The sequence below is a fragment of the Chelonia mydas genome, chromosome 10 (assembly GCF_015237465.2).
Source record: "Chelonia mydas isolate rCheMyd1 chromosome 10, rCheMyd1.pri.v2, whole genome shotgun sequence".
Taxonomy (NCBI): domain Eukaryota; kingdom Metazoa; phylum Chordata; order Testudines; family Cheloniidae; genus Chelonia; species Chelonia mydas.
The window spans coordinates 40,644,141-40,669,614 of record NC_051250.2 but is presented as its reverse complement, the minus strand read 5'-3'; the positions used below and the strand labels follow the sequence as shown (position 1 = coordinate 40,669,614).

At 52.0% G+C, this 25,474-nt stretch overlaps 1 protein-coding gene and 1 non-coding gene across 5 annotated transcripts in view; both read left to right on the top strand.

Annotated features, from left to right (window-relative positions):
* Window positions 1-25,474, top strand: part of CD276 (CD276 molecule) — a 95,456-nt gene that overhangs the window by 31,044 nt on the left and 38,938 nt on the right. For 2 of the 4 annotated variants that reach the window (XM_043524037.1, XM_043524036.1), the window contains exons 1-4: window positions 2,814-2,822; window positions 9,013-9,176; window positions 22,704-23,054; window positions 24,565-24,861. In XM_043524037.1, coding sequence (XP_043379972.1) covers window positions 2,815-2,822; window positions 9,013-9,176; window positions 22,704-23,054; window positions 24,565-24,861 — 820 coding nt within the window. In that variant the 5' untranslated portion in view covers window position 2,814. Of the gene's footprint in view, window positions 1-2,813; window positions 2,823-9,012; window positions 9,177-22,703; window positions 23,055-24,564; window positions 24,862-25,474 lie in introns of those variants that run through there. The other 2 variants (XM_043524038.1, XM_007059911.4) reach the window with 1 other exon arrangement.
* TRNAE-CUC lies at window positions 6,463-6,534 on the top strand. Its single transcript has one exon. It is a non-coding gene; the product is annotated as a tRNA-Glu (tRNA).

Here is a 25,474-nt window from a genome sequence, read left to right as displayed (position 1 = left end):
GCTGCACAAACAGAACAAATGACTGTCCCTCCCTGCCCCCAGGGTTAGAGACAACAGCTGGGTATAGACACAGGGGAGTAGATGAAAACAAGGAGCTAGTATTGGTCAGCATGTTGGGTGGTCTCTGCACACTGACAGCCTACCTTTTGCTGAGCTGTTTTGTAGGCCACAGGGCTGAGGAGGGTCTTTGACAGATAATGAGATAGCTTTGCAGATGTTTACTGGGAGCAACTCACAAGTGTACGGGGCAGGGTGGCAGAAAGCAGGAAGGTGTTTGTTTGAAAACTTCACCAGTGGGCAGTGGAAGCTGGCCTCCTGGACTTATCTGAGGTGAGGTTGATTTCAGTGAGAGGTGCTTAAATACCTTTTAGAAACCTGGGCCTAAATACTTCTTGCTTTGGTATTTCTCTTGTGTGCGGACTCATTGTCCTGGTAGATTTCCTCCTCAAAAGTTGAACTGTCTATAGAATAGCGGATGTCGGTGATAGCTAAATTAGTATCAGAACCACCCCAAAGCCAGCAAATTCACACTCAAATGCAAATCTAAAGTCTGGGAGCTTTTGAAGTTGGAGTTCAGGTTTGGTCCCATCTCTAGTAATAATTCATGTCTTGCTGCTTACTGAATATTCTGTTCCAGTTGCTTTCCCACCACAGCCTCCCAGCATGCCCGGTGCTGACGGGCGTGGTCTGGACACTGGGACTCAGAGGAGAATGAAATAAAAAGCATGCACACCCACATCATGACAGCAGCTGAGCTCTGTGTGAAACTAGGCTCAAACCACCTCGCTCGAGGGAGGAAGGAACTGTCCAACCCTACAGAGCAGGTACCAGGCCACAAAGTCTGGGGCACCCACACCTCCACCACAGCAGCTCGGAAACAAAGAGCCAAGCCTCCTCAGCAGCCCTGATCCACAGGGCATTCTGGGCGGGGGCGGGCCAGGAAGGGAGGGGTATGTTGGGATTGTAGGGGTCTGGCCAGGGCAGACCTGTCTCCCAGGGATTGTCCACCCTGGCATGCTCCAATGGGTTTATGAAGCAAAGGTACAACTTAGAGCAACCCTGAGGGCTCACTTAGCCTGGGGCATGCTGGCCTGTGCAACCCAGAAGAGAGGAGGCTTAAGCTGGCCCCCACTCTATCGCTGGGCCAGTGTGTAAGAAACATGTGCTGTTAGGTTGGATGGAGGGAATCTAAACTCTCATGGTTCGCGGTGTAAGGCAACCTCTAACGGCCATGGAGTAAGAAGAATGTTCTTCTAGGGGCAAGTTATCCCATAACTATCTTCTCTGGGGTTGGTTCCCTTTCCTCCTGTCATAAAAATAAAGGGAAGGCTAACCACCTTTAAATCCCTCCTGGCCAGAGGAAAAAACCCTTTCACCTGTAAAGGATTAAGAAGCTAAAGATAACCTCGCTGGCACCAAAATGACCAATCAGGAGACAAGATACTTTCAAAGCTGGAGGGGGGGGAACAAAGGGTTCTCTCGGTCTGTGTGTTGCCTTTGCTGGGACCAGAGCAGGAATGCAGGTCAGAACTCCTGTAAAGGGCTAATAAGCAATCTAGTTAGATATGTGTTAGATTCTGTTTTGTTTAAATGGCTGATAAAATAAGCTGTGCTGAATGGAATATATATTCCTGTTTTTGTGTCTTTTTGTAACTTAAGGTTTTGCCTAGAGGGATTCTCTATGTTTTGAATGTGATTACCCTGTAAAGTATTTACCATCCTGATTTTACAGAGGTGATTCTTTTATTTTTTCTTCAATTAAAATTCTTCTTTTAAGAACCTGATTGCTTTTTCATTGTTGTTAAGATCCAAGGGTTTGGGTCTGTGTTCACCTATGCAAATTGGTGAGGATTTTTATCAAGCCTTCCCCAGGAAAGGGGGTGTAGGGTTTGGGAGCATTTTGGGGGGAAAGACATTTCCAAGCGGGCTCTTTCCCTGTTATATATTTGTTAGACGCTTGGTGGTGGCAGCAGTAAAGTCCAAGGGCAAAAGGTAAAATAGTTTGTACCTTGGGGAAGTTTTAACCTAAGCTGGTAAAAATAAGCTTAGGGGGTTTTTCATGCAGGTCCCCACATCTGTACCCTAGAGTTCAGAGTGGGGAAGGAACCTTGACACCTCCGAAGTCTGTAATGTGAAAAACTGCTGTCTGACTTAATTTGCTACTTACTTAATTTGCTACTCACACAAACTGAGCATGCTCAGTAACATTTGCTGAAGCCACTGCCCTTACCGGCACCAGGTACTTCAGAGACCGGATACTGGTCTGGCGATTGCTAGCTCTCTAATGGGTGCCTACTGATTGCTGTGCTTTTTAAGCACCAGAGAGACTTAGCGACAGCCTCACAAAGGATTGGCAGGAATCAGTGCCCTGGTAGATGGTTATTAACACTGTGTTGAACTGCATCAGTGATTTTTTTCAACCAGTGTTCCCTCTAATTTTTCCCACCCATGTGCAAAATGAATTTTGTTATGTGCACCAATATGGAGGTGATGTGTGATGCATCACCTTCATATCGGTGCACATAAAAAAATTCATGTGGTGGGGGTGGGGCCAAGGGGTTGAAAGTGGGGCAGAGGGTTGGGGTGTGAGGGCTCCGGCTGGGGATGTGGGCTCTGGGGTGGGGCCGGGGGTGAAGGGTTTGGGGTGCAGGAGGATGCTCCGGGGCTACAGCGGGGACAGAGGACTCCCCCCCGCCCCCCCAGCTCTCTCCCTGCAGCAGCACCTGGGCTGGGGGCAGAGGCGCCTCTCCCCGTCGCAGCAGCTCGGGGGCTGGGGCTGTAGGATAGGCACACCTACCTCCGCAGTTCCGGGCCATGGCTGGGTCCAGGCGGGGGGTGGGGCGCCTTGGCCACGGCTGGGTTCAGGCTGGGGTAGGGGTGCCCCGGCCGCAGCAGAGTTGGGGGTTGGGCTAGGTGGGGCTGGGGGAGGGGAACCCCTCCCTCGGCTGTGGCAGGTCCCCAGGTGGGTTCCCTGAGTGCCTGCATGGCGCTAAGATGGCTGCTGGGTGGCCATGCAGCTTACAGGGAACTTAGTTCTCAACCTGTTTGTCATTGTGGACTGCATATGCAGCTCTCTATGTGGGCCACAGCCACACAATACATCACATGGGCTGCAGCTGTGTTCTGATAGGGCCGCAAGCAGGCTGCGGATTGAGAACCACTGAACTAGATTGTGCTGTAGACCTCTTGAGAATACTTGACAGTGGTTGCTTGTAACAGGCTTGTCTACTGCCATTTGTTGTGTCTATTTAGAGTGTAAGCTCTCCAGGGCAAAGCCTGTCTCTTTCTCTGTACAATGCCCTGTCAAGTAGGGCCACGATCCCTGCTAGAGGCTTGTCTGGGCTGCTAGGTTCTAGTGTAATACAGATAACACTAACGGTTCCCATTGTCTGGGTGTCGCCAGGCCTCTCCTGGGAGAGGCTGGAGGAAACGGGGGGAGGGATAGCTCAGTGGTTTGAGCACTGGCCTGCTAAACCCAGGGTTGTGAGTTCAATCCTTGAGGGGGCCATTTAGGGATCTGGGGCAAAAACTGGGGACTTGTCTTGCTTTGGGCAGGGGGTTGGACTTAGATGACCTCCTGAGGTCCCTTCCAACCCTGATATTCTATGATTCTAAACCCTGTGTTAGTCCTTGCCTGTGCTTGCTGTTCATTTCATTTCCGCTGCCTGGAAGCTCTGTTGGGTGCTGCTGGCTTTATGCCATCGCAGCCAACCCATGGAAATGCCTGGGCCTTGCTGAATAAAGAGGCTGTTGATGTGGCTGGGGAGGTGCTGGTATGAACAGTGAATAGCTGCTTTTGACAGGAACCAAGCGGCTGCTCTTTTCTATCTGTTTGTTGTCTCCCAGCCTGTACTGGCTCTGATTCCATGGGAAATCAAACTAAGCTGAAATGCATATGCAGGGCCCAATCCTGCTCCATTGGAGTCAGTGGTAGTTTAGCTATTGGGTTTGGTGGGAGCAGAATTGGGCCCTTAAAAGGAGGTTTCTTGTAAAAGAATGTGCTTGGCTGCACCTTGGAGGCAAAAGGGAGTGCACAGGGAACGGGTAGCTACAGGGCACCTTTTTATGGCCCCCTGGATGCTTAAAGTGGCTGGGAGCCGTCCTCATCCCTCTCCCCGATTGTAAACGGCAGCATCTCCAAAGCAAGCTCTATCTGTCAACGATTGCGCCCAGCACAGCCCAGAGCAGCTGCAGAGCAGTGTGCTCCCAGCCTCCCCTGAAGCTCTCCCGTGGCAGGGGTTCAAAGGGGGGAGTGCACTGACATGGCTGTGTGGGGGTCCAGGACTGAAATAATGGGGTGCTGCAGGTCTGTGCATTGACAGAGTGAGGGGATGTGTTTGTGGGGAGTGTGTGTGTGTGGGGGTGTTTCTGGACTACAATAGCAGGGCTGTTGGGGAGCAGAATGCACTGGCACATGCTCTGCCTTTGCCTCTGGATCTTCAGCCTATCTCCTCCATCCCACACTTCCACAGCAAGACTAAAACCAACCAAAACAAACTGCAAAGCCCCTGGAAAGTGGGGGTCTTCTGAGCACCTCATGCCTCCCAGAGAGGTTCTCCCCTTCCCATGGGCATTGCCGACTTCCCAGGAGGAGAGCTGAGGTCTCAGCAAGGACAATACAGTAGAACCTTAGAGTTACGAACACCTCAGGAATGGAGGTTGGTTGTAGCTCTGAAATGTTCCTAACTCTGAACAAAACGTTATGGTTCTTTCAACTGTTTACAACAGAACGTTGACTTAATACAGCGTTTACTCCTGGGGGCATTCTGCGCCAAAAAATAAAAATTCTGTGCATGATATTTTAAAATTTTGCAAAATTCTGCAAATTTTATTTGTCAAAATAACACTACATAATCACTCCAGTTTCAATTATTTTGGTAATTTATTTCCAAATACTTGTCAGCAACTATGTCTGTAACTATACAGATGCACATACAAATTCCCCCAGGAGTAGGGAATTAAAGAAACCTCTATTACTACCCAGTTCCTGTTTCTCTGCCCCCTTCATATCCCCTGCCCAGCCCAGCCATCATGGCCCCCAGCCAATACACCCAAACCCCCTTCCCCCCAGAGCCCAGCCGCAGGGCCCCCCTTGCCCAGACTCCCACCCCCCTTCTCCCCAGAGCCCAGGGATCCAGAGGGGGAGACAGCCTGATGCTCGATCCCAGGCTTGTATGGAGTTTCCTGTGCGCTGCCCTGTCCTTCCCTCAGGGCATGCTGGGAATTGCAGCAGCCAGGAACCCTCTTGTTCCCTTCACCTCCCCCCAGCAGTGTCTTCTATGTGTAAGCTGGGATATGCCAGGTCCAGCGCCCCCTAGTGGCGACCAGCAGCACTGCAGCCCGTTTCTGTGGGGGGAAAGGAAATTCTATGTGCACGACGTTATTTTCTGCAAAATTCTGCATTGCGCAGTGGTGCAGAATTCCCCCAGGAGTAAGCTTTGAAACTTTACTATGCAGAAGAAAAATGCTGCTTTTAACCAGCTTAATTTAAATGAAACAAGCACAGAAACGGGTTCCTTACCTTGTTAAACATTTTTTAAAAACTTTCCCTTTATTTTTTTCATAGTTTCTATTTAACACAGTACTGTGCTGTATTTGCTTTTTTGTGTGTGTCTCTGCTGCTGCCTGATTGCTTACTTCTGGTTCCAAATGAGGGGTGTGGCTGACCAGTGAGTTTGTAACTCTGGTGTTTGTAACTCTGAGGTTCAACTGCTATGATCCCCAGACTGTGAGGTGTGCTCCCCTAGGGGGGTGCAGAGGAACATTTGTGAGAGGGGGCACAATGGGGCCTGGGCCAGCCCCCATGGGGGCCGGGGAGGAGTGCCTCTCAGCCCCGCTCTGTCCCCATCTCTGCTCTGGCCCAGTCCCAGCGACAACTCTGCCCCTGGCTTTGGCCCCTGGCTTCTGGCCCCACTCTCAGCCATGGTGCCGGTGCCAGTTCCAGCTTCGGCCCCAACCCTGGCTTGCGGCTCCTGGCCCTGGCCCTGGCCCCAGCTCCAGACCTAGGCTCCTGGGTGGGCAAGACCGGGTAAGGGGAGATGCGACCAAAAAAGTTTGGAGACCACTATTCTACTTTAATTTCCCCAAATTACCCAGCATACTTTGATTTATGTTACATGTAATTTATTCCCCTTGGCCCCCACCTGGCACTAAAATCCCTGTTGATCTAATTAAAGCAAACCAAGGCATCCAGCAGGGAGGCAGTGAAGGATGACTGGAGGAGAGACCGTCGGGCTTAGGCAACGGGACAGGCTGCTTGTTTTGCTAAAAGTGTGGGGGCGTTGTCTAACCCAGGAAATGAGGGCCAGAGGCGCAGGGTGGTGGGGAAATGAAGGGCTCAGGTCTTCCCAGGCAGGGTGAGTTTAGGGCTCAAGTCAGGCGGGATGAAGGATTTTTGGGAGGGCTAGTGACATGATTATTTCTGGGCTGGCCTGTCAAACCATCCCAGGATCATTTAGCTCTTCCCTGGTGGTCTAGTGGTTAGGATTTGGCGCTCTCACCGCCATGGCCCAGGTTCGATTCCCGGTCAGGGACCAATATTTTGGGGGGAGAGATAGCTCAGTGGTTTGAGCATTGGCCTGCTAAACCCAGGGTTGTGAGTTCAATCCTTGAGGGGGCCATTTAGGGATCTGGGCCAAAAATTTTGGATTGGTCCTGCTTTGAGCGGGGGGTTGGACTAGATGATCTCCTGAGGTCCCTTCCAACCCTGATATTCTATGATTCTATGAACGGAGGGTGTGTGGGAGGCTCTGGGTGGCGACCAGTGCCCTCTGCAGGAGAAGTGGATCCTGGCAGCACTGCTGCAGCCTGTACCCTTTGCCATCTTGGAGTGTAAGCCAGTCATGGTAGCCACCAGCCAGTTTATGTGTGCTGTACAGCACCTAGTGCCGTGAGGCCTTGATCCCTAGCTCTAGGATGCTATCACAGTGTACATTATTTCAGTGGGCTATTCAATTTCAGGGCAGGGCTGGGGACTGCTGGGCCCCACTGGCTGCAGGGCTGTGTGCGATCTGGGGCTTGCCGTGTTCGCTTTCAGCTGTAGAGTCCAGAGTTGCCAGCAATGTCAGTGGGCCAAAGGGAGGTCTGGGGGTCCCCACACTCATTTCAGGGCTGTTTGGTCTCTTATTCTGCCCTTCATGCCCTCCCCACTGGTTCATTCTCTGCTGCCCGTCCTGCATGACCACTGCAGAAGAGTGCTGGAGAACTGGGTATGCCCAGGTAGGGGGTTGCCATGGAGGTGGGGGGAAGTCCTGCCTTTTAATGCAAACTCTGCCAGTGACTTTGTGGGCTCCCCTGGCAGCACTTAAAGGGCTGGGTCCTGTGGCGGGGAGAGGGAGGCTGAGCTTCCTCCGCTGCCCTTGGCTTCAGCACTCCCCAGGGTCTGGCCCAAAGAGAAGGGGAAAGCATTGTGGGCCTACCAAAGCCTTTAAAGGGCAACGATCCTTTTTGCTCCCCTCCTGGTCTCTCCCCACCTCTATTGCTCCCCCCCTGCCCCCGCTGTTCTGCTTCCCATCCCCATGCTATCTCAGCCCCTGCACCCTAGAGCCGAGCAGGGCTGCCAGGCCTTGCTCTGAGCCTGCTTAGCCCTTCTCAGCCTTGCCAGCCCCATGTATTCACAAATCTTGAGTTGGGCCCCCTAAAAATAATGGGAGTGGCTTAAAAATCCTAATTTTGACCAAGAACAGCCTATTTTTGGCTCCCTGAGCCTTTGGGGGTCTTGCTTTCCGGCTTGTCTCTGCCAGAAATGGACTCTTTTTTTCCTTTATTTTTTTTTTTTAAAGGAAAGCTGAGATTCTGCTGTATTCATTTGACTTCAGGAGATGAGGCTAGCCACCAACAGCATGAGGCTCATGAGACTTGGCTGCCCTGCCTCCTGGAGGAGAGACCTCTGACTCCACCTGTGGGTCTTGGCTCTGTGGTGGCAGGCTGTGAAAAGTGGCGCCCAGAGACTGAAAGAGAGAAGAAGGAATGTGGGGAGGAGAGCAATACGTAATGATAAAATCCCCCCGCGGCGTATAACACATATGGAGGGTCCCCGTGTGCCAGCCGGGGTCTTGTGACTCTTCTGGCCCTTGGGCTGCTCCGAAGCTGGTTGGAGTCTGTCCTGTTGCACGTATTCCAATGGGAACAAAGCTGGACAAGCCTGACCTCTTTGAAGCATGTGGGTGAGAGAGGCTGGTAACAGTGGCCGTTGCTTGGGGCAGGATTATTTGCATCCTGGTAGTGTGTAGCGGCCCTGTTGAGATTGGGGCCTCCTCAGGAGAGATTGCCCCTGCCCCAGACAAGACAAGGGCTGTTTATTCCCAAGGCACAGAGACCAACTGACCTTCCCAGGGCTGTGCTGGGAGTTGGTGGCAGCAGGGTGTAGAATCATAGAATATCAGGGTTGGAAGGGACCTCAGGAGGTCATCTAGTCCAACCCCCTGCTCAAAGCAGGACCAATCCCCAATCAAATCATCCATCCAACATCGGCAAAGGCGAATGCAGCTCTCTGGAATCCCAGGCCAGTGCCTGACCCACACAGCCATCTCGGGTGGTTGGACTGAGCATGGCAGGAGGTGGGATCCTGAGCTGGATGCACCCACACTCTGAGCTGGTGCAGCTGCGGGGGGAAATACCAAATTAGGAGAACCAATGGCCAGACAGTGGGCAACTGGGCTGTATGGGCCGATGGCCTGTCTGAGCCGATGCAGGAGGCAAGCCGAGTTTGACCCTTCCAAGAAGGAAGAGTGCCAGAAAGTCCATGACGTGCACTAGGGACCTTGCTACTGCTGTTGTACATGGAAGGTGCTCAGATGCCATGGTGATGAGCAGCAGTGTAAAGCCCTCAGGGAGATAGGTGGCGGCAGGACACAGACCGAGGCGGGTCTCTGGCTGAGCCGATGTGCTGACTCTTCTGTGCTGGTGGGGCTGAGCTCAGCCATGCCTTCAGCTCTGTTCCTGGCGGGCCCAGCCCGGAGCCCCTGCTGTCCACGGCAGTTCATGCTGATTGTTGTGTCTCTTTCTTTTCAGCTCAGGGCAGTTCCTGCCGAGAGGGAAGATTCCCTTTGCCAAGGACACACGGAGCCTTGCTCTCCCCTCCTCACTACCCCTCACTGACGCTCTGGGATCTCGCCCTGCATCACAGATGCCCTGCCCATTGCTCATCCTGGTCCTGCTGGTGCTCGCTCCAGCTGGTGAGTGGGGCTGGGCGGTGTGGGGCACTTCAGGATGGGAGGTGGGGCACTAGGATGGTCCAATGCCCCGAGTGAGACCTTTGGCCTGAGTTACAATCCCCACAGGCTGCCGTAGGCCCAGGTCCCATTCCCATTGGGGTCAGTGGGGGCTGTGACTTGGGGAGGAACAGGATCAGGACCTTTCTCCATGGCGCCGACTCCTGGGATGTGTGGTGTGAGCGTCAGGATTTCAGAGGGGGCTGGAGTTCATCTGGCGATGACGTGAGACCTTCTCGCCCGGCTGTCTCTCCCCTCTGCTCCTCAGCCCTTGCAGGGCGGGAAGAAGGAGCAAAGAGCCCAGCAGCTCGTTGCGGCTTTGCTCCCTCCTCTCCTGTGAGCACCAGGGCAGAAAGGTTCCTCTCCCCCCCAGGCCCTGCTCCTTCCCTGCAGCACCCAGTCTGGGAAGGAGCAGAGGGAAGATGAAGAACCTCTGGAGCTTCCCCCCTCCTCCCCAGCCTGGAAGGGGGAGAGAGGACCATTCTGCAGCCCTCCCAGGGCTGGGAGAGGGATGGAGACCCCCAGGAGGAGCAGAGGTGAGGCTGGAGGGGGCAGAATGGATGGTGGGGATAGGATTAATTGTTGGGCAGGGGACGGGCAGATGTGGGGTGAAAACTCCAGATCATCTCCCGCAATACAGTACCTGTCACCCATGTGCTGGGTGTGAGCAGGGGAGCAGGCCATCAATAGATGGACTGATGAACCACAATAGAGTCTTTGGCCCTGCAGCTGATCCCATGGGAGTCTCTGGGAACAGATGTTCTCATGACACGTCTCAGATCTGGAGGTTTCAGCTGGGCTGTCAGGAGAATGGTCTGTCTGGCTGCATTTCAGTTGCTCCCACTCCTGACTGAAACCTCAACACAGACATAGTGTTTGTTTCCCACTTTGGGTGTAAACTTAGGTAGGTTTTGACTTCCCTAGAGTCACAGCACCTGGCTGTGGTTCTTGGGAGGGGCATGCTGGTGGGCAGGAGATGTTCTGGCAGCAAAGGGCAGAGGCAGGCATGGTGCCGGTGGGAGAAACATGCTCACCAGCAGCCCTTGCTACACTGTTGGGAGAGAGGTCGCTTGGTTTCCCCCCGCACCCACTGCAAGGGGAGACTGGCAGGGCGGGACCAGAGCCATGGCCCAGTATTGCTGGTAGCACTAGTGGCCTCCGTGCTTGTGTTCACAGGAGCTTCTGCAGCCATCTCATGGCTGGCTCCTCTGGAGCAACATCGGCAAAGGCGAATTCTCCAGCTGTGCCCCCACACTGGGGCAGCCCTATCAAATCCAGAGGTGGAGCAGCCCCAGTAGGTCATGTAGTCCTGCTTGCTGCCAATGCCATAGAGGATTGAAAGACAGATCTTGTGTGGCAGGGAGACCAGCTGAATTCAGATGGCTTTGTTTGTCCCACCTCCAAGTCCTGGAGGAGCTGTTTAATTGGAGGAAGAGGCTCCAGCGGTGTGACTCTTGTCCAGCTCAGGGGCTTGGAGCCAGGCTGGTTTGTGCCTCTGCGATGGGTGTCCCCAGCAGGCTTGGCAGGGCAGGGCTGAGTGTGGGAAGTTGCAGCCCTGGTCAGATTGTGCAAATGGAATGGTGGGGGAGCAGGGGTAACGGCTGGGCTGGGAACAGGTTGCAATGGCAGATCAGAGGGAGGGGGAGGAGGGGAGGACCAGAACAGCAGGGGGCACTGGACAGTACTGAACCATCTAGCACAGGGGAGGACAAACTACAGCCCGCGGGCCAGATCCGGCCTGTCAGGACTTTCAATCCTGCCCTTGGGATTGCCAGCCCCGTGGTGCAGCAGGGGTTAAGGCAGGCTCCCTTCCTGTCCTGGCCCCATGCCACTCCCGGAAGCGTCCGGCACCATGTCCCTGGGGCCGGAGGAGGGGGGCAGAGGGCTCCGTGCGCTACCCTCGCCTGCAGGCACTGCCCGCCCCCCGCATCTCCCATTGCTGAGAACAGGGAACTGTGGCCAATGGGAGCTTTGGGGGTGGGACCCACAAGCAAGGGAAGGGCACGGCCAAGCTGCCTGCCCCACCCCACCCCCAGGAGCCACTGCTGGACATGCTGGCCACTTCTGGGAGCGGCGCAGGGCCAGGATAGGCAGGGAGCCTGCCTTAGCCCTGCTGCACACTGCTGCCATCCCGGAGCAGCTCAAGGTATGCGGTGCTGGGCCGGAGCCTGCACCCCAACCCCCTGTCCTGAGCCCCCTCCCACACTCCGCACCCCCTCCTGCACCCCAACCCCGTGCCCTGAGCCCCTTCCTGCACACCGGACCCACTCCCACACACCGCACTCCCTCCTGCACCCCAACCGCCTACCCCAGCCCTACATTCATGGCCCTGCATACAATTTTCCACCCAGATGTGGCCCTAAGGCCAAAAAGTTTGCCCACCCCTGATCTAGCAGGTCTCGTTTTCCCAACCTTGGTTTAAAGGCCAGCACAGATGGCTCCCAGAGAGGGAGAGACAGGCAGGTGAGGTAGGGTCACTCCCTGACGTGGCTGGAGGTTTGATAAAGTCAAACCTCTGGCTCCATCTGGTGTCTGAGAAGGAGTCACACACCTCTTCCACTGGGCTTTATTCCAGCTTGCAAGGACTGATGTGGCTGCTGCGTAGTACCTGTTAATTGCCTAACACCTGTGGCAGCTGCAGGATGGTAGGAGTCCAGAGTGGTGTCACCACCCCCGCTTCCAGAGCTGGGATAATTTTCAGATTTTGTTTTTTCTTGAAACATCTAAGCCACACTGAGCGCCTAGTGTGAGAAGTGCCGGATCTAAAGCGAACTTCCTACAGCATAAAACCCGTGGCATACTGCCTTTCCCGAGCCAATTCCTTCTTTCCTTTTTCTCTAGTCTCCACTTTTCCCTAGGCCGTGATGTCTTTCCTCACTCTCTTCCTTTGCCTGTGTTCCCCTTGTATGAGTTAGTCCATTGTTTTTCCTCCTTTTAAAATATTTCACTCCCTCTCTTTTTTTCCTCTAAAAAAATCTCTTTCTCAGGGCATGTTCACACTAATAATTTAAGTCTACCTAAGTTACATCGGTATACAGTAATTAAATTGCTTTTGCCTGTCCACACCACATTTCTTGTTTCGGTGGTGTGCGTCCTCATTAGCAGTGCTTGCATCAATGCAGATAGCAGTGCAACATGGGTAGCTATCCCTATGGGCGGCGTATGACCTGCTGGCTGGGGTAGGCTAATACCAGCCCCGCCCCTTCTGCCAGAGGCCGCGCCCCTTCTGCCCTGAGCCCAGAGGCCCCCCACCATGGCCTCCAGCCCCTGCCCCAGGCTTGTGCCCCCAACCCTGGAGCACCGGGAGGGTGGATGGCGCGGGCCCAGCCCCGGAGCACCAGAGTGCTAAGCAGGAGGGAGCCTGGGGACGGAGTGTGGGTGGGGCCACGCCTGGCTGTTTGGGTAGGCACAGCCTCCCGCAGCCTATGATATCCGCTGCCCATGGCTATCCCACTGTGCAACTCACTACCATCTGGTGCAAAGTGTTTTGAGAAGGGTTTGCAAAGCCTTATGGGGGCAATGAGTCACGCAGGGGTGACTGGGAACATGGGGTCAATGTCCCATGATGCAGTTTTCTCCATCCCATAATATTATCTGCATCCTATAATGTTTCATGCCTCTTCTCAAAATCCCCACAAACCTGTGCATCTGCCATCTTTGTGAGAAGCATGGATCCTGCACAGCTTTTCAGTATTGTGCTGACCGACAGCAACATAATGTGCCTGGTACTTCAATATTTCCAGAGCTGCTGGAGGAGCTGCGAAGGATCTGACAGTGCCTTGCAGGGTGCCTTGCTGACCTGATACTGAAAGAAACAATTCAAGATTGCTGTTGGCATTCACTGAGCAGCTGCATGTGGTGGAGTGCTGGTTCTGGGCCCAGGAAACAAGCACTGAGTGGTGGGATCACATCGTTATGTAGGTATGGGATGACAAGCAGTGACTGCAGAGCTTTCGGATGCTCAAGGCCACATTTCTGGATCAGCATGCGGAACTTGCCCCAGCCCTTCAGCGCAGCAACACCAAAATGAGAGCTCCACTGACGGTGGATAAGTCAGTGGCAATTGCTGTGTGGAAGCTTGCAACACCAGATTGCCACTGATCAGTTGAGAATCAGTTTGGAATTGGAAAATCCACCGTGGGGGTTGCTGTGAAGCAACTGTCCAGGGCAATTAATTATGTCCTGATACAAAGGACATTGACTCTGGGCAATGTGCAAAACATAGTGGATGGTTTTGCATCAATGGGGTTCCCAAACTGTGGTGGGGCAATAGATGTCATGCATATCACTATCTTGGCACCAGACCATCTTGCCATGGAGTATGTCAACAGAAAGAGCTACTTGTCTACGGTATTGCAAGTGCTGGTGGATCACTGGATGTTTTACCGACATCAGTGCAGGCTGGTCAGGGAAGGTGCATGGCATCATCTTTAAAAACACAGGCCTATTCAGGAAGATGCAAGCAGGGATTTTCTTTCCAGACTGGTGGATTACCACTGGGGATGTGGAAATGCCAGTCGTGATCCTGGGCAACACAGTCTGTCCCTTGCTCCGGTGGCTCAAGAAGCTGTACACCGGCCACCTTGACAGCAGCAAGAAAAGCTTCAACTACAGGCTCAGCAGGGGCAGCATAACTGTTGAATGTGCCTTTGGCCATTTGAAAGGCTGCTGGTGCTCTCTACTCATGGATTGGTTATAGCTGCCTGCTGTGCACTTCATAATATCTGTGAAGCAAAGGGGAGAAAAGTTCCGCCAGGGTGGAGTGCGGAGGTGGAATAGCTGGCTGCTGATTTGGTAGGGGTAGTGCAGCAGCCCCGGAAAATATGTAGAATGTGATGGGGGGTGGGGCATGTAGGGAGGTTCTGGAATGCAGTTATCGATAGACTGCAGTGGGAGGTAAGCACGGATGGCTTAGATTCATAGATACTAAGGTCAGAAGGGACCATTATGATCATCTAGTCCGACCTCCTGCACAACGCAGGCCACAGAATCTCACCCACCCACTCCTGCGAAAAACCTCTCACCTATGTCTGAGCTATTGAAGTCCTCAAATCGTGGTTTAAAGACTTCAAGGAGCAGAGAATCCTCCAGCAAGTGACCCGTGCCCCACGCTGCAGAGGAAGGCAAAAAACCTCCAGGGCCTCTTCCAATCTGCCTTGGAGGAAAATTGCTTCCCGACCGCAAATACGGCGATCAGCTAAACCCAGAGCATATGGGCAAGATTCACCAGCCAGATACCCAGGAAAGAATTTTCTGTAGTAACTCAGATCCCACCCCATCTAACATCCCATCACAGGCCATTAGGCCTATTTACCATGAATATTTAAAGATTAATTAATTACCAAAATCATGTTATCCCATCATACCATCTCTTCCATAAACTTATAAAGTTTAATCTTAAAGCCAGATAGGTCTTTTGCCCCACTGCTTCCCTTGGAAGGCTATTCTATGAGTTCACTCCTCTGATGGTTCGAAACCTTTGTCTAATTTCAAGTCTAAACTTCCCAATGACCAGTTTATATCCATTTGTTCTTGTGTCCACATTGGTACTGAGCTTAAATAATTCCTCTCCCTCTCCGGTAGTTATCCCTCTGATCTATTTATAGAGAGCAATCATATCTCCCCTCCACCTTCTTTTAGTTAGGCTAAACAAGCCAAGCTCCTTGAGTCTCCTTTCATAAGACAGGTTTTCCATTCCTCGGATCATCCTAGTAGCCCTTCTCTGTACCTGTTCCAGTTTGAATTCATCCTTCTTAAACATGGGAGACCAGAACTGCACACAATATTCCAGGTGAGGTCTCACCAGTGCCTTGTATAACGGTACTAAAACCTCCTTATCTCTACTGGAAATACCTCGCCTGATGCATCCCAAGACCACATTAGCTTTTTTCACGGCCATATCACATTGGCGGCTTATAGTCATCCTGTGGTCAACCAATACTCCGAGGTCCTTCTCCTCCTCCGTTACTTCTAATTGATGCATCCCCCCAGCTTATAACTAAAATTCTTGTTATTAATCCCTAAATGCATAACCTTAGACTTCTCACTATTAAATTTCATCCTATTACTATTACTCCAGTTTACAAGGTCATCCAAATCTTCCTGTATGATATCCCGGTCCTTCTCTAAATTGGCAATACCTCTCAGCTTTGTATCATCCGCAAACTTTATTAGCACACTCCCCCTTTTTGTGCCAAGGTCAGTAATAAAAAGATTAAATAAGATTGGTCCCCAAACCGATCCCTGAGGAACTCCACTGGTAACCTCCCTCCAGCCTGACAGTTCACCTTTCAGTAGGACCCGCTGTAGTCTCCCTGTTAACCAATTCCTTATCCACCTTTCAATTTTTATATCGATCCCGTCTTTTTCAATTTAACTAATAATTCCCCATGTGGCACGGTATCAAATGCCTTACTGAAATCTAGGTAAATTAGATCCACTGCGTTTCCTTTGTCTAAAAAATCTATTACTTTCTCAAAGAAGGAGATGAGGTTGGTTTGGCATGATCTACCTTTTGTAAAACCATGTATTTTGTCCCATTTACCAGTGACCTCAATGACCTTAACTACTTTCTCCTTCAAAATTTTTTCCAAGACCTTGCGTACTACAGATGTCAAACTAACAGGCCTGTAGTCACCCAGATCACTTTTTTTTCCTTTCCTAAAAATATGAACTATGTTAGCAATTCTCCAATCATACGGTACAACCCCTGAGTTTACAGATTCATTAAAAATTCTTGCTAATGGGCTTGCAATTCCATGTGCCAATTCCTTTAATATTCTTGGATGAAGATTATCTGGGGCCCCCGATTTAGTCCCATTAAGCTGTCCGAGTTTCGCTTCTACCTCAGATGTGGTAATATCTACTTCCATATCCTCATTCCCATTTGTCATGCTACCATTATCCCTAAGATCCTCTTTAGCCTTATTAAAGACTGAGGCAAAGTAGTTGTTTAGATATTGGGCCATGCCTAGATTATCCTTGACCTCCACTCCATCCTCAGTGTCTCACTTCTTCTTTCTTTGTTTTCTTCTTATTTATATGGCTGTAGAACCTTTTACTATTGGTTTTAATTCCCTTTGCAAGGTCCAACTCTACTTGACTTTTAGCCTCTCACTTTATTCCTACATGTTCTGACCTCAATAAGGTAGCTTTCCTTGTTGATCCTTCTCATCTTCCACTCCCTGTATGCTTTCTGCTTTTTCTTAATCACCTCTCTGAGAGTGCTTGCTCATCCAGCTTGGTCTACAACTCCTGCCTATGATTTTTTCCCCCTTTCTTGGGATGCAGGCTTCCGATAGCTTCTGCAGCTTTGATTTAAAGTAATCCCAGGCCTCATCTGCCCTTAGATCCATAAGTTCTTCAATCCAATCCACTTCCCTAACTAATTTCCTTAATTTTTGAAAGTCAGCCCTTTTGAAATAAAAAAACCCTAGTTGCAGATTTATTTTTGTTAATCCTTCCATTCAGTTTGAACTGAATTAGCTCATGATCACTTGAGCCAAGATTGTCCCCTACAACCATTTCTTCTATGAGGTCCTCACTACTCACCAAAACCAAATCTAAAATGGCATCCCCTCTAGTCGGTTCAGCAACTACTTGATGAAGGAATCCATCAGCTATCACATCTAGGAAAATCTGAGCCCTATTATTATTACTAGCACTCATCCTCCAGTCTATATCTGGGAAGTTAAAGTCTCCCATGATAACGCAGTTTCCATTAGTATTTACTTCATTAAAAACATTAAAGAGGGCTCTATCCATATCCAGATTAGGTCCCGGCAGTCTATAGCACACTCCAAGCACTATCCCAGGGGAGGCTCTAGTAGTTTTCTTCCCCAATGTAATTTTTGCCCAGACAGACTCTGTCTTATCCATTCCATCGCTTCTTATTTCTTTACATTCTACCTCATCATTGATATACAATGCTATTCCACCACCTTTACCTTTATTTCTGTCTTTCCTAAACAGCACATACCCTTCAATACCTGTACTCCAGTCATGACTACTATTCTACCATGTTTCTGCTATCCCTATAATATCTGGTTTCACTTCCTGCACCAGTAGCTCTAGTTCCTCCATTTTGTTACATAGGCTCCTCGTATTGGTGTACAAACATCTTAATTTTTGCTGTTTGGCCTCGCTCACATTCTGTACCCTATTAGGCACGATCATTCTACAGCCAGTATAACCTATTAGACTGGTATCCACGCTACCCTTCCTCCTTATATACATTCTCCTACCCACGGCTGTATCCTTTCTTACTTTGTTTTCTTCCCTCTCAATGCTAAAATCCGGTGTGGAGATTACCTAGACATCTCCCAGCCATCTCCCCCAAATTCCTAGTTTAAAGCTCTCTTAATCAGTTGTGCCAGCCTCCATCCTAGAAGTCTATTTCCTTCCCTACTCAGATGAAGTCCATCCCGAGAGAACTGTCCTCTGTCCATGAATGCCTCCCAGTGGCCATACATCCCAAAGCCCTCCTTATAGCACCACTGCCTAAGCCATCTGTTGATGGTCATAATCTTGTCAGACCTTTGTTGCCCTTCTCTAGAAACAAGCAGAATCCCACTAAAGATCACCTGAGCCTCGATTTCCTTAAGCGTCTTCCCCAGCCTAGCATAGTGTCCCTTAATACTTTCCAGCGAGAATCTAGCCGTATCATTTGTTCCCACATGAAGGATAATTAGGGGATTCTTTCCTGCTCCCTTTAGGATCCTTTTCAACCTCAGGTCTACATCCCCTATCTTAGCACCTGGAAGACAGCACACCCTTCTATTCTCTGGATCAGCTCTGATTACAGGCCTGTCTGTTCTTCTCAGCAGAGAGTCCCTGATCACATAAACCTGCCTTTTCCTGGTGACGGTGCTATTCTCCAGTCTATCCCCTGTTCCCTCTGGCTGCAAGTTCTTTCCATTCCTATTCTCCCTTGTAATCCTCTTCAACCCATCCTGTATCCTCCTGGGGCTCATATTTGGTGTAGTCTCCATTGACTCTTCCCCTTTTCCTATAGGACTAGCCGTTCTTCTCTTCTTCCTTGCCCTTCCACCTTCAGTGACTACCTGCTGAGCCCCTTCTTCATTTTCCAACTCTGCAAACCTGTTCTTGAGCTCTATTTCTCCTTCACTCGCCCATCTTTTTCTCTGCCTGGTTCTTTTAGTCACATGCTTTCACTGACCACTTTCCTCACCCAGTCTCTCCTCAGTCCTGCTTCCATCTGCAAGTCTGAGCTTTTCCCTTCAGATACCTCATGCCTTTGCTCCATAATCTGCTCAAACCCCTTTCTAAACTCAACCAGACTTTCCACCTGAAGGTCTGTAAGAGTCTCCATCACGTCATTGAAAAGTGCTATCATGTCCTGCTGTGTCTCTGTCCTTTTGATACGCATTTCTACTCTCCACACTCTCCCTTTCTATTCTGTTTGCAAGGCGGCTCCTCCAAGCCCTCTGCTTGGTATCTGCAGCATCAGAGCTTGCAGGATCTCTTGGAACATGTTGTCCTGTGTCCTCTTTCTTCTGCTCTTTATCTTGCTGAGCCGCTCTGCTGGTGTGGATGGAGGGATCTCAAGGCCACATTTCCATCTGCAAAAGACATAATGCACGGAGGTACTATTGTGAGTGTATTCACTCCCGTTGATTCACACACGTTACAAGCACTACATTCTCACTTCCCTTTGGGATTCATAGAGCACAGCAGCAGTCCCAGCCATGGTGAGTACTGCCTGGTGGAGCGATTAATTTGGGACAGTAAGGGTGGGGGAGCACATAGGGATCAGTGGATGCAGATACAGCAACTGAACCGAATACTGGCACCGTTTTCCACAGACGGTGGTGATTTTAGCTGATAGCTCACTCCTGAGGGTAACAGAGGCTGAAAGGGAACAGGTCCAGCACACATCCGGCTGCAGGCTGCGTCTGTGTGCTGCTAGCCTGTGTGCTGCAATGGTGCCTGCTGAAGTAATTGCTGAGTGGTGCGGGAAAGTGTCCTACTGCAGGGAAGAAACAAGACAGCACCTTCCCAGACACCTTCGGCAGAGGATTGCGAACCACCTCTAGGAAAGTTTCCTAGAGATCTCTGGAGGATTCATGGGACATCCCAGTGCGCATAAACAAACTATTTCACAGGGCCCCCTTTGCCTAACTGTACAGGGGAATGAGAAGCAGACAGTAACTCTACCTCCACTGTTTATTTCACTACCTCTTGTTGCCTGATCAAAAAATAGTAAATGAACAGATGTGTCCCTGCAATATCAAAGCAAACTGCATACTTACCAGAGGTTCCTTCCCCTGCATCTGGCTTGCTGGTGCTGGATGGTAGGGACTGGCTCGACTGTTGTGGCATCAGAAAGAAGTCCTGGCTGGCCACCCCACTGGATCACCTGGTTGCCTGTCCTCCATACTTCTCCTCTTCCTCACCCAACATCTCCTGCTCATTGTGCATTGCAGGGGCCTGTGTATCCAGCTCCCCCGAAGTATCCACGGGGAACTTGGGGTCGCTGCCGAGGATGGCACGCAGCTCCTTATAGAAGCGGCATGTCTGCAGCTCTGCACCAGAGTGACTGCCTCCCTTGCCTTCTGGTATGCCTGCCACAGCTCCTTGACTTTCACACAGCACTGCTGTGGGTCCCTGTTGTAGTCCTTTTCCCTGGGGCGATCTGCTCATTATATGTCACTGTTTCTACTGCTGGATTAGAACCATGCCAGAACAGCCTCTTTTCCCCACAGACCCAGGAGATCCCCCTCCTCCAGTGTAGCCTAGGCAGGAGCATGTTTGCTGTATGGAGCCAGCAGGGTCAACTGGGCAGTTGCTATGTGAACTATCCATGACGACCAAACAGGAAATGGAATTTCAAAAATGTATGGGGCTTTAAAAGGATAGCTGGGCAGCAGAGTTCGAAACGGTGACCAGACTGGCAGTGTGGGGTATTGCGGGACACCTGTTGGAGGCCACTAAAGTTGACATAAGTAATGCAGTGTCTACGCTGATGCTGCATCGATCTAACTATGTTGACCTAAACGCTGTTCCTCTCGTAGAGGTGGAGTTATTAAGTTGGCGTAGCAGGTGAGTTACATCGGCGGGAGTGACATTGTAGCATAGACACTTCCAGAGTTAGGTCTATGTAGGCTGCCTTATGTCGACCTAACTCTGGAGTATAGATCAGGCCTCATTCATGTCGGGATATTTTCTAAATCCCCCTTTCTCCCCATCTCTGTTTTCTGTCAATCCATATTTGAAACAGGGGAATGTTGGTAAAAGCTGTGCTGGCAGAGCTGCGTGCGGTGGGCAAGTGCCATTTGTGCAGGCTCGCCCTGCCCCTGAGTTGGGCAGGAGGCCAGAGAAAGGCAGCTGGGAGAATTGCAGAAGCAGGGAATGGTTGCACCTGTGAAGTTGGTTGAAGTAGATGGGCATCTAACTCAGACCCCACAAGACAGGAAACTGGCAGAGTGATGAAATGTACAAAATTGCATTCATCCTGAGGCAGTACGGTCAGGGCCATTAAAGCCAGATTCAGAACGACTCCTTCCTGTGGGGATACATGCACAGGGCTGTGTCACTGTCTGTTGTTTGAATGAGATCTTGGGAGGGGAAAGAGATCCACAGGGAACAGATGGGAAATGTCACGTTAGTTCTGGAATGGTGGCAATAGAGTTGAAAAGAACAGAGTGTTCCTCCAGAATCAAGTTGCTTCTTTAGAGCAAAGCATAGAGTGAGCGAACGTGTGTGTGTGTACACATGCACATTCATGCACCCTTCACTGAGAGAACATGGGTCATTGAGAATGTTCCCCTAAATGCCCAAAGATAGCTGGTGCCTAAGGACTGTCCTGGCACTTGGGAGATATGGGCTCTCCTCTCAGCTCTGCCATTGACCTGCTAGGTGACCATGGACAAGTCATATCCCTGCTCTGTGCCTCAGTTTCCTCTCCCACCCTTTGTCTCTTGTTTCTTTAGCTTGTAAGCCCTTTGGGGCAGGGACTGTCTCACTATGTGATTGTACAGCACCTAGCACAATGGGGCCCTGATCTCAGCTAGAGCCACTGGGCACTGGTGGAATATCAATAATAATGTTTTGGGGCCGATACCTCTATTGTCACTTCAGCAGTTGGGTTGAATCTTTGTTGGTATAACATCCGGTACAGCGTTCTAACGTCAGCTTGGTCTCCAGATTCCTCTGACAGCAGAGACACAGCCAAGGGTAAAATATGTGGAGACTCTTTTTTCCTGCTAGCACCTTCCTGTTACAGCCAAGGCAGGAGCCCTGGGTATAAAAGGAGACCGCTGCCCTCATTAGTAATGCTGAGTTACTCTTTCAGGATGGCTGCGCCCTATGGCGATGAGAGACCTAAATGGAAGAGGATTTCAGCAGAGGATGGTTGTTTGCTGTAGGGCATGCTGCTAACAATATCGCAGAGCTGGCAGGAAGGTGTGGGTTGACTTACAGGCACATTGCCCAGGCAGAAGTTACAGCCATGAATACCCTGCACCAATGCTGAGCTGAGCAGAGCAGAAGGTCCCCTCTAGGCTTGGGTAGCTGATCCGTACCCTACGATTCCCCTCGGGCAGCGCCATCCATGGGTCTCTGCCATTGGAAGAGGGTTCAGTTAGTGGTGGTGGCCAGCTGAGGGCAGCAGTGGTGCAGATGTGGGGGACAGTGCCTATTCTGTGATGCCTGCTGAGACTGGCTCTTGCTGCAGCAGACTGTGTTGGCTCAGCTCTGGCATGCCCTAACCCAAAGGGACTTGGTATGGATGCTGTGATTTAATGGTGCTTTCTCTGCAGTCACACCAGTGTGAGCTGTATTCCTGAGAGCTCCCACAAGCTAAGCAGGGTTGGCTGGGTCATTGCTGGGATGGGAGACCTGCAAGCAAAACAGAGCGCTGCAGAACAGAGTGCCGGTGAATCAAGAGGGGGCACTCTTCCCTGACAGCCAGCACTGGCCAGCAGCAGGGGATGCTGTGCTGTTGGGTGAGAGCTCACATCCTGACCACTGTGATCATCAAGGATCAGAAGAGGCAGGGTTGTTAACCTGTGGTGTCCTGGCCAAATTCTAACTGTAGTTTGCCTTCCTCAAATCCCTCCAGCAGTGCCAGCTGGGTTCAGAGTGCTCCTTTGCTTCCTGCCCTAAACTGCTATGTTCTGTTGCCAGGCAGCTGCCATGTTCCTCCCCAGGGGTGGCCATAATGGTTGTGTCTGTATATGCAGCACTATCCTGCAAAACCCAGGTGTGGATAGCGCCTGTTGACTCCAGTGCAGAGAAGGAAATGGAAAGGCACCTCAGCACTTTGGTCCTGGGGGTAAAGCCCGACCTCCCCAGAGGCCCCCTCCCAGTCTAGGGGAAGGGAAAGCTGGGCTGAGGTTACCCCCTTGTTGTCCAGGGGCCTTCTGCCTCTAGCCCTGGTTTGCATGGTGCCGTGAGCTGGGAGGGGCTGTGCCATGGCAGTGTTTTTAGCGGTGTCTCACTGCTGTTTGCCTTTTTCTCCTCTCCCCCCAGGCTCAGTGGATATCCGGGTACCCGATGACCCTGTGATCGCCCTCTTTGGTCGGGATGCCATCCTCCACTGCTCTTTCTTGCCTGACACCAGCTTCAGCCTGGCCGAGCTCAGCCTCATCTGGCAGCTGACAGACACCAAGCGGTTGGTGCACAGCTTTGCCAGTGGGCAGGACCAGCTGGCTGACCAGGGCAGCGGCTATGTCAACCGCACAGCCCTCTTCTACGAGGAGCTGCCCCGGGGCAATGTCTCGCTGCTGCTGCGGCGGGTGCAGATCTCCGATGAGGGCAGCTTCACCTGCTTTGTCCGGGTCCATAGCTACAGCAGCGCGGCGGTGACACTACAGGTGGCCGGTGAGAGATGGGAGGAGGTGCTGGCTGTGGAGAGACACCTGGGCAGGCCCAGCCCCTATGTCCCCTGGCAGAGCCATGCTCACCTGGGGCTTACCCCAGGTTCGCCCTGCAATCTAGTGTCTCATCCCCTCACCCTCTGCCTTCCCACAGCACCTGCTGTCCTGCTCTCCATAGTCCCCCTCTCTCCCACTCCATCCCTTCCCCTGTTTTCCTACACGGTTCCTGTCTCTTTCCCCTCTTGCCTGACCCAGAGCCCAGCCGTGGGTGGGTGGGGGCTAGGAGGGTTCAGGGTCCTGAGCTGAGTTTTGTGATTCTCTCTTTCAGTAAGGGCTCAGGTTGAACCCGAAATCCAACCTCCCCAGGTCTGGGAAGGGTTAGACGTGGGGCTCCCCCACTTTGGCAATTTGGGCCCATCTCTACCCCGTCCCGCTGTACTCCCCTGCCCCGGGGATCCCCTCCCAGATGCTGTGGGGATGGGGACAATTTAAATTATCTGGATAGCCTGCGTGACCTCCCTCCCCTGGGGAAAGCTGCTAGCCCCAGGAATCCATTGTGGGGCTCGGCTAAGCCCCAGGAATCCATTGTGGGGCTCGGCTAAACAACTGCACCACAGAATCATAGAATATTGGGGTTGGACGAGACCTCAGGAGGTCATCTAGTCCAACCCCCTGCTCAAAGCAGGACCAACACCAACTAAATCATCCCAGCCAAGGCTTTGTCAAGCCAGGCCTTAAAAACCTCTAAGGATGGAGATTCCATCACCTCCCTAGGTAACCCATTCCAGTGCTTCACCACCCTCTTAGTAAAATAGTGTTTCCCAATATCCAACCTAGACCTCCCCACTGCACCAAAATCCTGTAGCCGGCCCAGTGCAGTTAGCCCTCATGGGGATGCAGTCATGGCAGCTGGGTCGTTGATGCCGCCCAGCCTGGAGATGTGAAGGGATGGCCCCAGCCTGCCAGTCCCCCTTGGCTCGCCCTGGCCTCTGATGTGCTAGATGTTGTTTGCTGTCCACAGAAACATGCTATGGGGAGGGGAGAGGGGGTACGTTCTCAGCCCCCAGGTCCCATTAGAGTGAATAGGTGTCATGTATATTGGGTTGGGGGTTAGACGCCATGAGCCAAACCAATGCCCCAGCAAGAGGGCGCAGAGGGGTTGCACTTTGTGGGGTGTTTCTGCACAGCTCAGCATTTTGCCTGGCAGGCTGTTAAGCTATCTGGGGCATCTGCAGCTCCCTCCCCCATCTCCAGCTCCGTGGATCAGCTTCTCCATGGCCTCCCAGCCGAGAGCATTGTGGGAAAGTTATCCTAGCATGCTCTTTGCTGTATTTCTGAGGTGCAGGGAAGGGGTGGGGTGGGAATGGTGCCCTGGGTCCCAGTGGTGTGATGACTATGGGGTGGGAAGGCCATGGGGGAGGAAGGGGAAATGACCTTGCATTATTCATCAGCGCCCACGTCTGGCGAGCAGGCTAACTTCCATTGCATCATACCGGCTCTCCTCTCCTTTTCAGCTTTGTATTCCAAGCCCAACTTGAACCTGGAGCCCAGCAAGAACCTGAAGCCAGGGGACCTAGTGACAGTGACCTGCCACACCTTCCGCGGCTACCCTGCGGCCACGGTACTCTGGCAGGATGGCCAGGGCAACAACATCACAGAGAACGTCACCACCTCCCAGGTGGCCAATGAGGAAGGGCTCTTTGACGTGCAGAGCGTCCTCCAGGTGGTGCTGGAGCCCAACAGCACCTACTCCTGCCTGGTGCGGAACCCCGTGCTGCAGCAGGAGACCCACGCCTCCGTTACCATCACTGGTGAGCCGGGCAGGCGTTATGGCGGGGATGGGCCTACTGCCCAACAGCCCTGGGCATCCAGAACTCAGATCCTCAGGCTGGAGCTTTGGCCTCCCAGATAAAACCTAGAGAAAGGTGAAGGTGGTCCTGGAAAATGAGGACTGAACCAAATCTTCCCCCTAGACGCCAGCCCAGCCTGTCAAGGGGCACAGAGCTTGCCTAGGCAGCCGTCTTCCTGTCTTTCCTTTGGCTTCTTGGCCTCTTCCTGGCCTCCACGCCATGCTGCAGGAATCTGGCCCTCACTGGCTGATCTGAGTCTCTCTGATGTGCCACGCTGCAGGGGGACCTGGGGCCGAGTCAAGGGGAGTGCGTGACAAATCATTCCACCAGCTGGACACCTGCATCCATAGAGGGGCAGACTCTGGCCTGTGGGAGACACCCCGCTTGGAAGGTGCAGCCTGGGAGGGTCAGGGGGGAAAAGGTGGCTTCACGTCGCCTGCACTCTGGGCTGCTGCAGGGACGGAAGCAGCCTTCACCGTAACCTGGAGTAGCCCAAAGGGTTGGTCTTATGGCAGCCTCCCCTGCACTGCTCAGCAGCCCCAGATCCCTGTGTTCCCTCCTACTCCTGGCATGC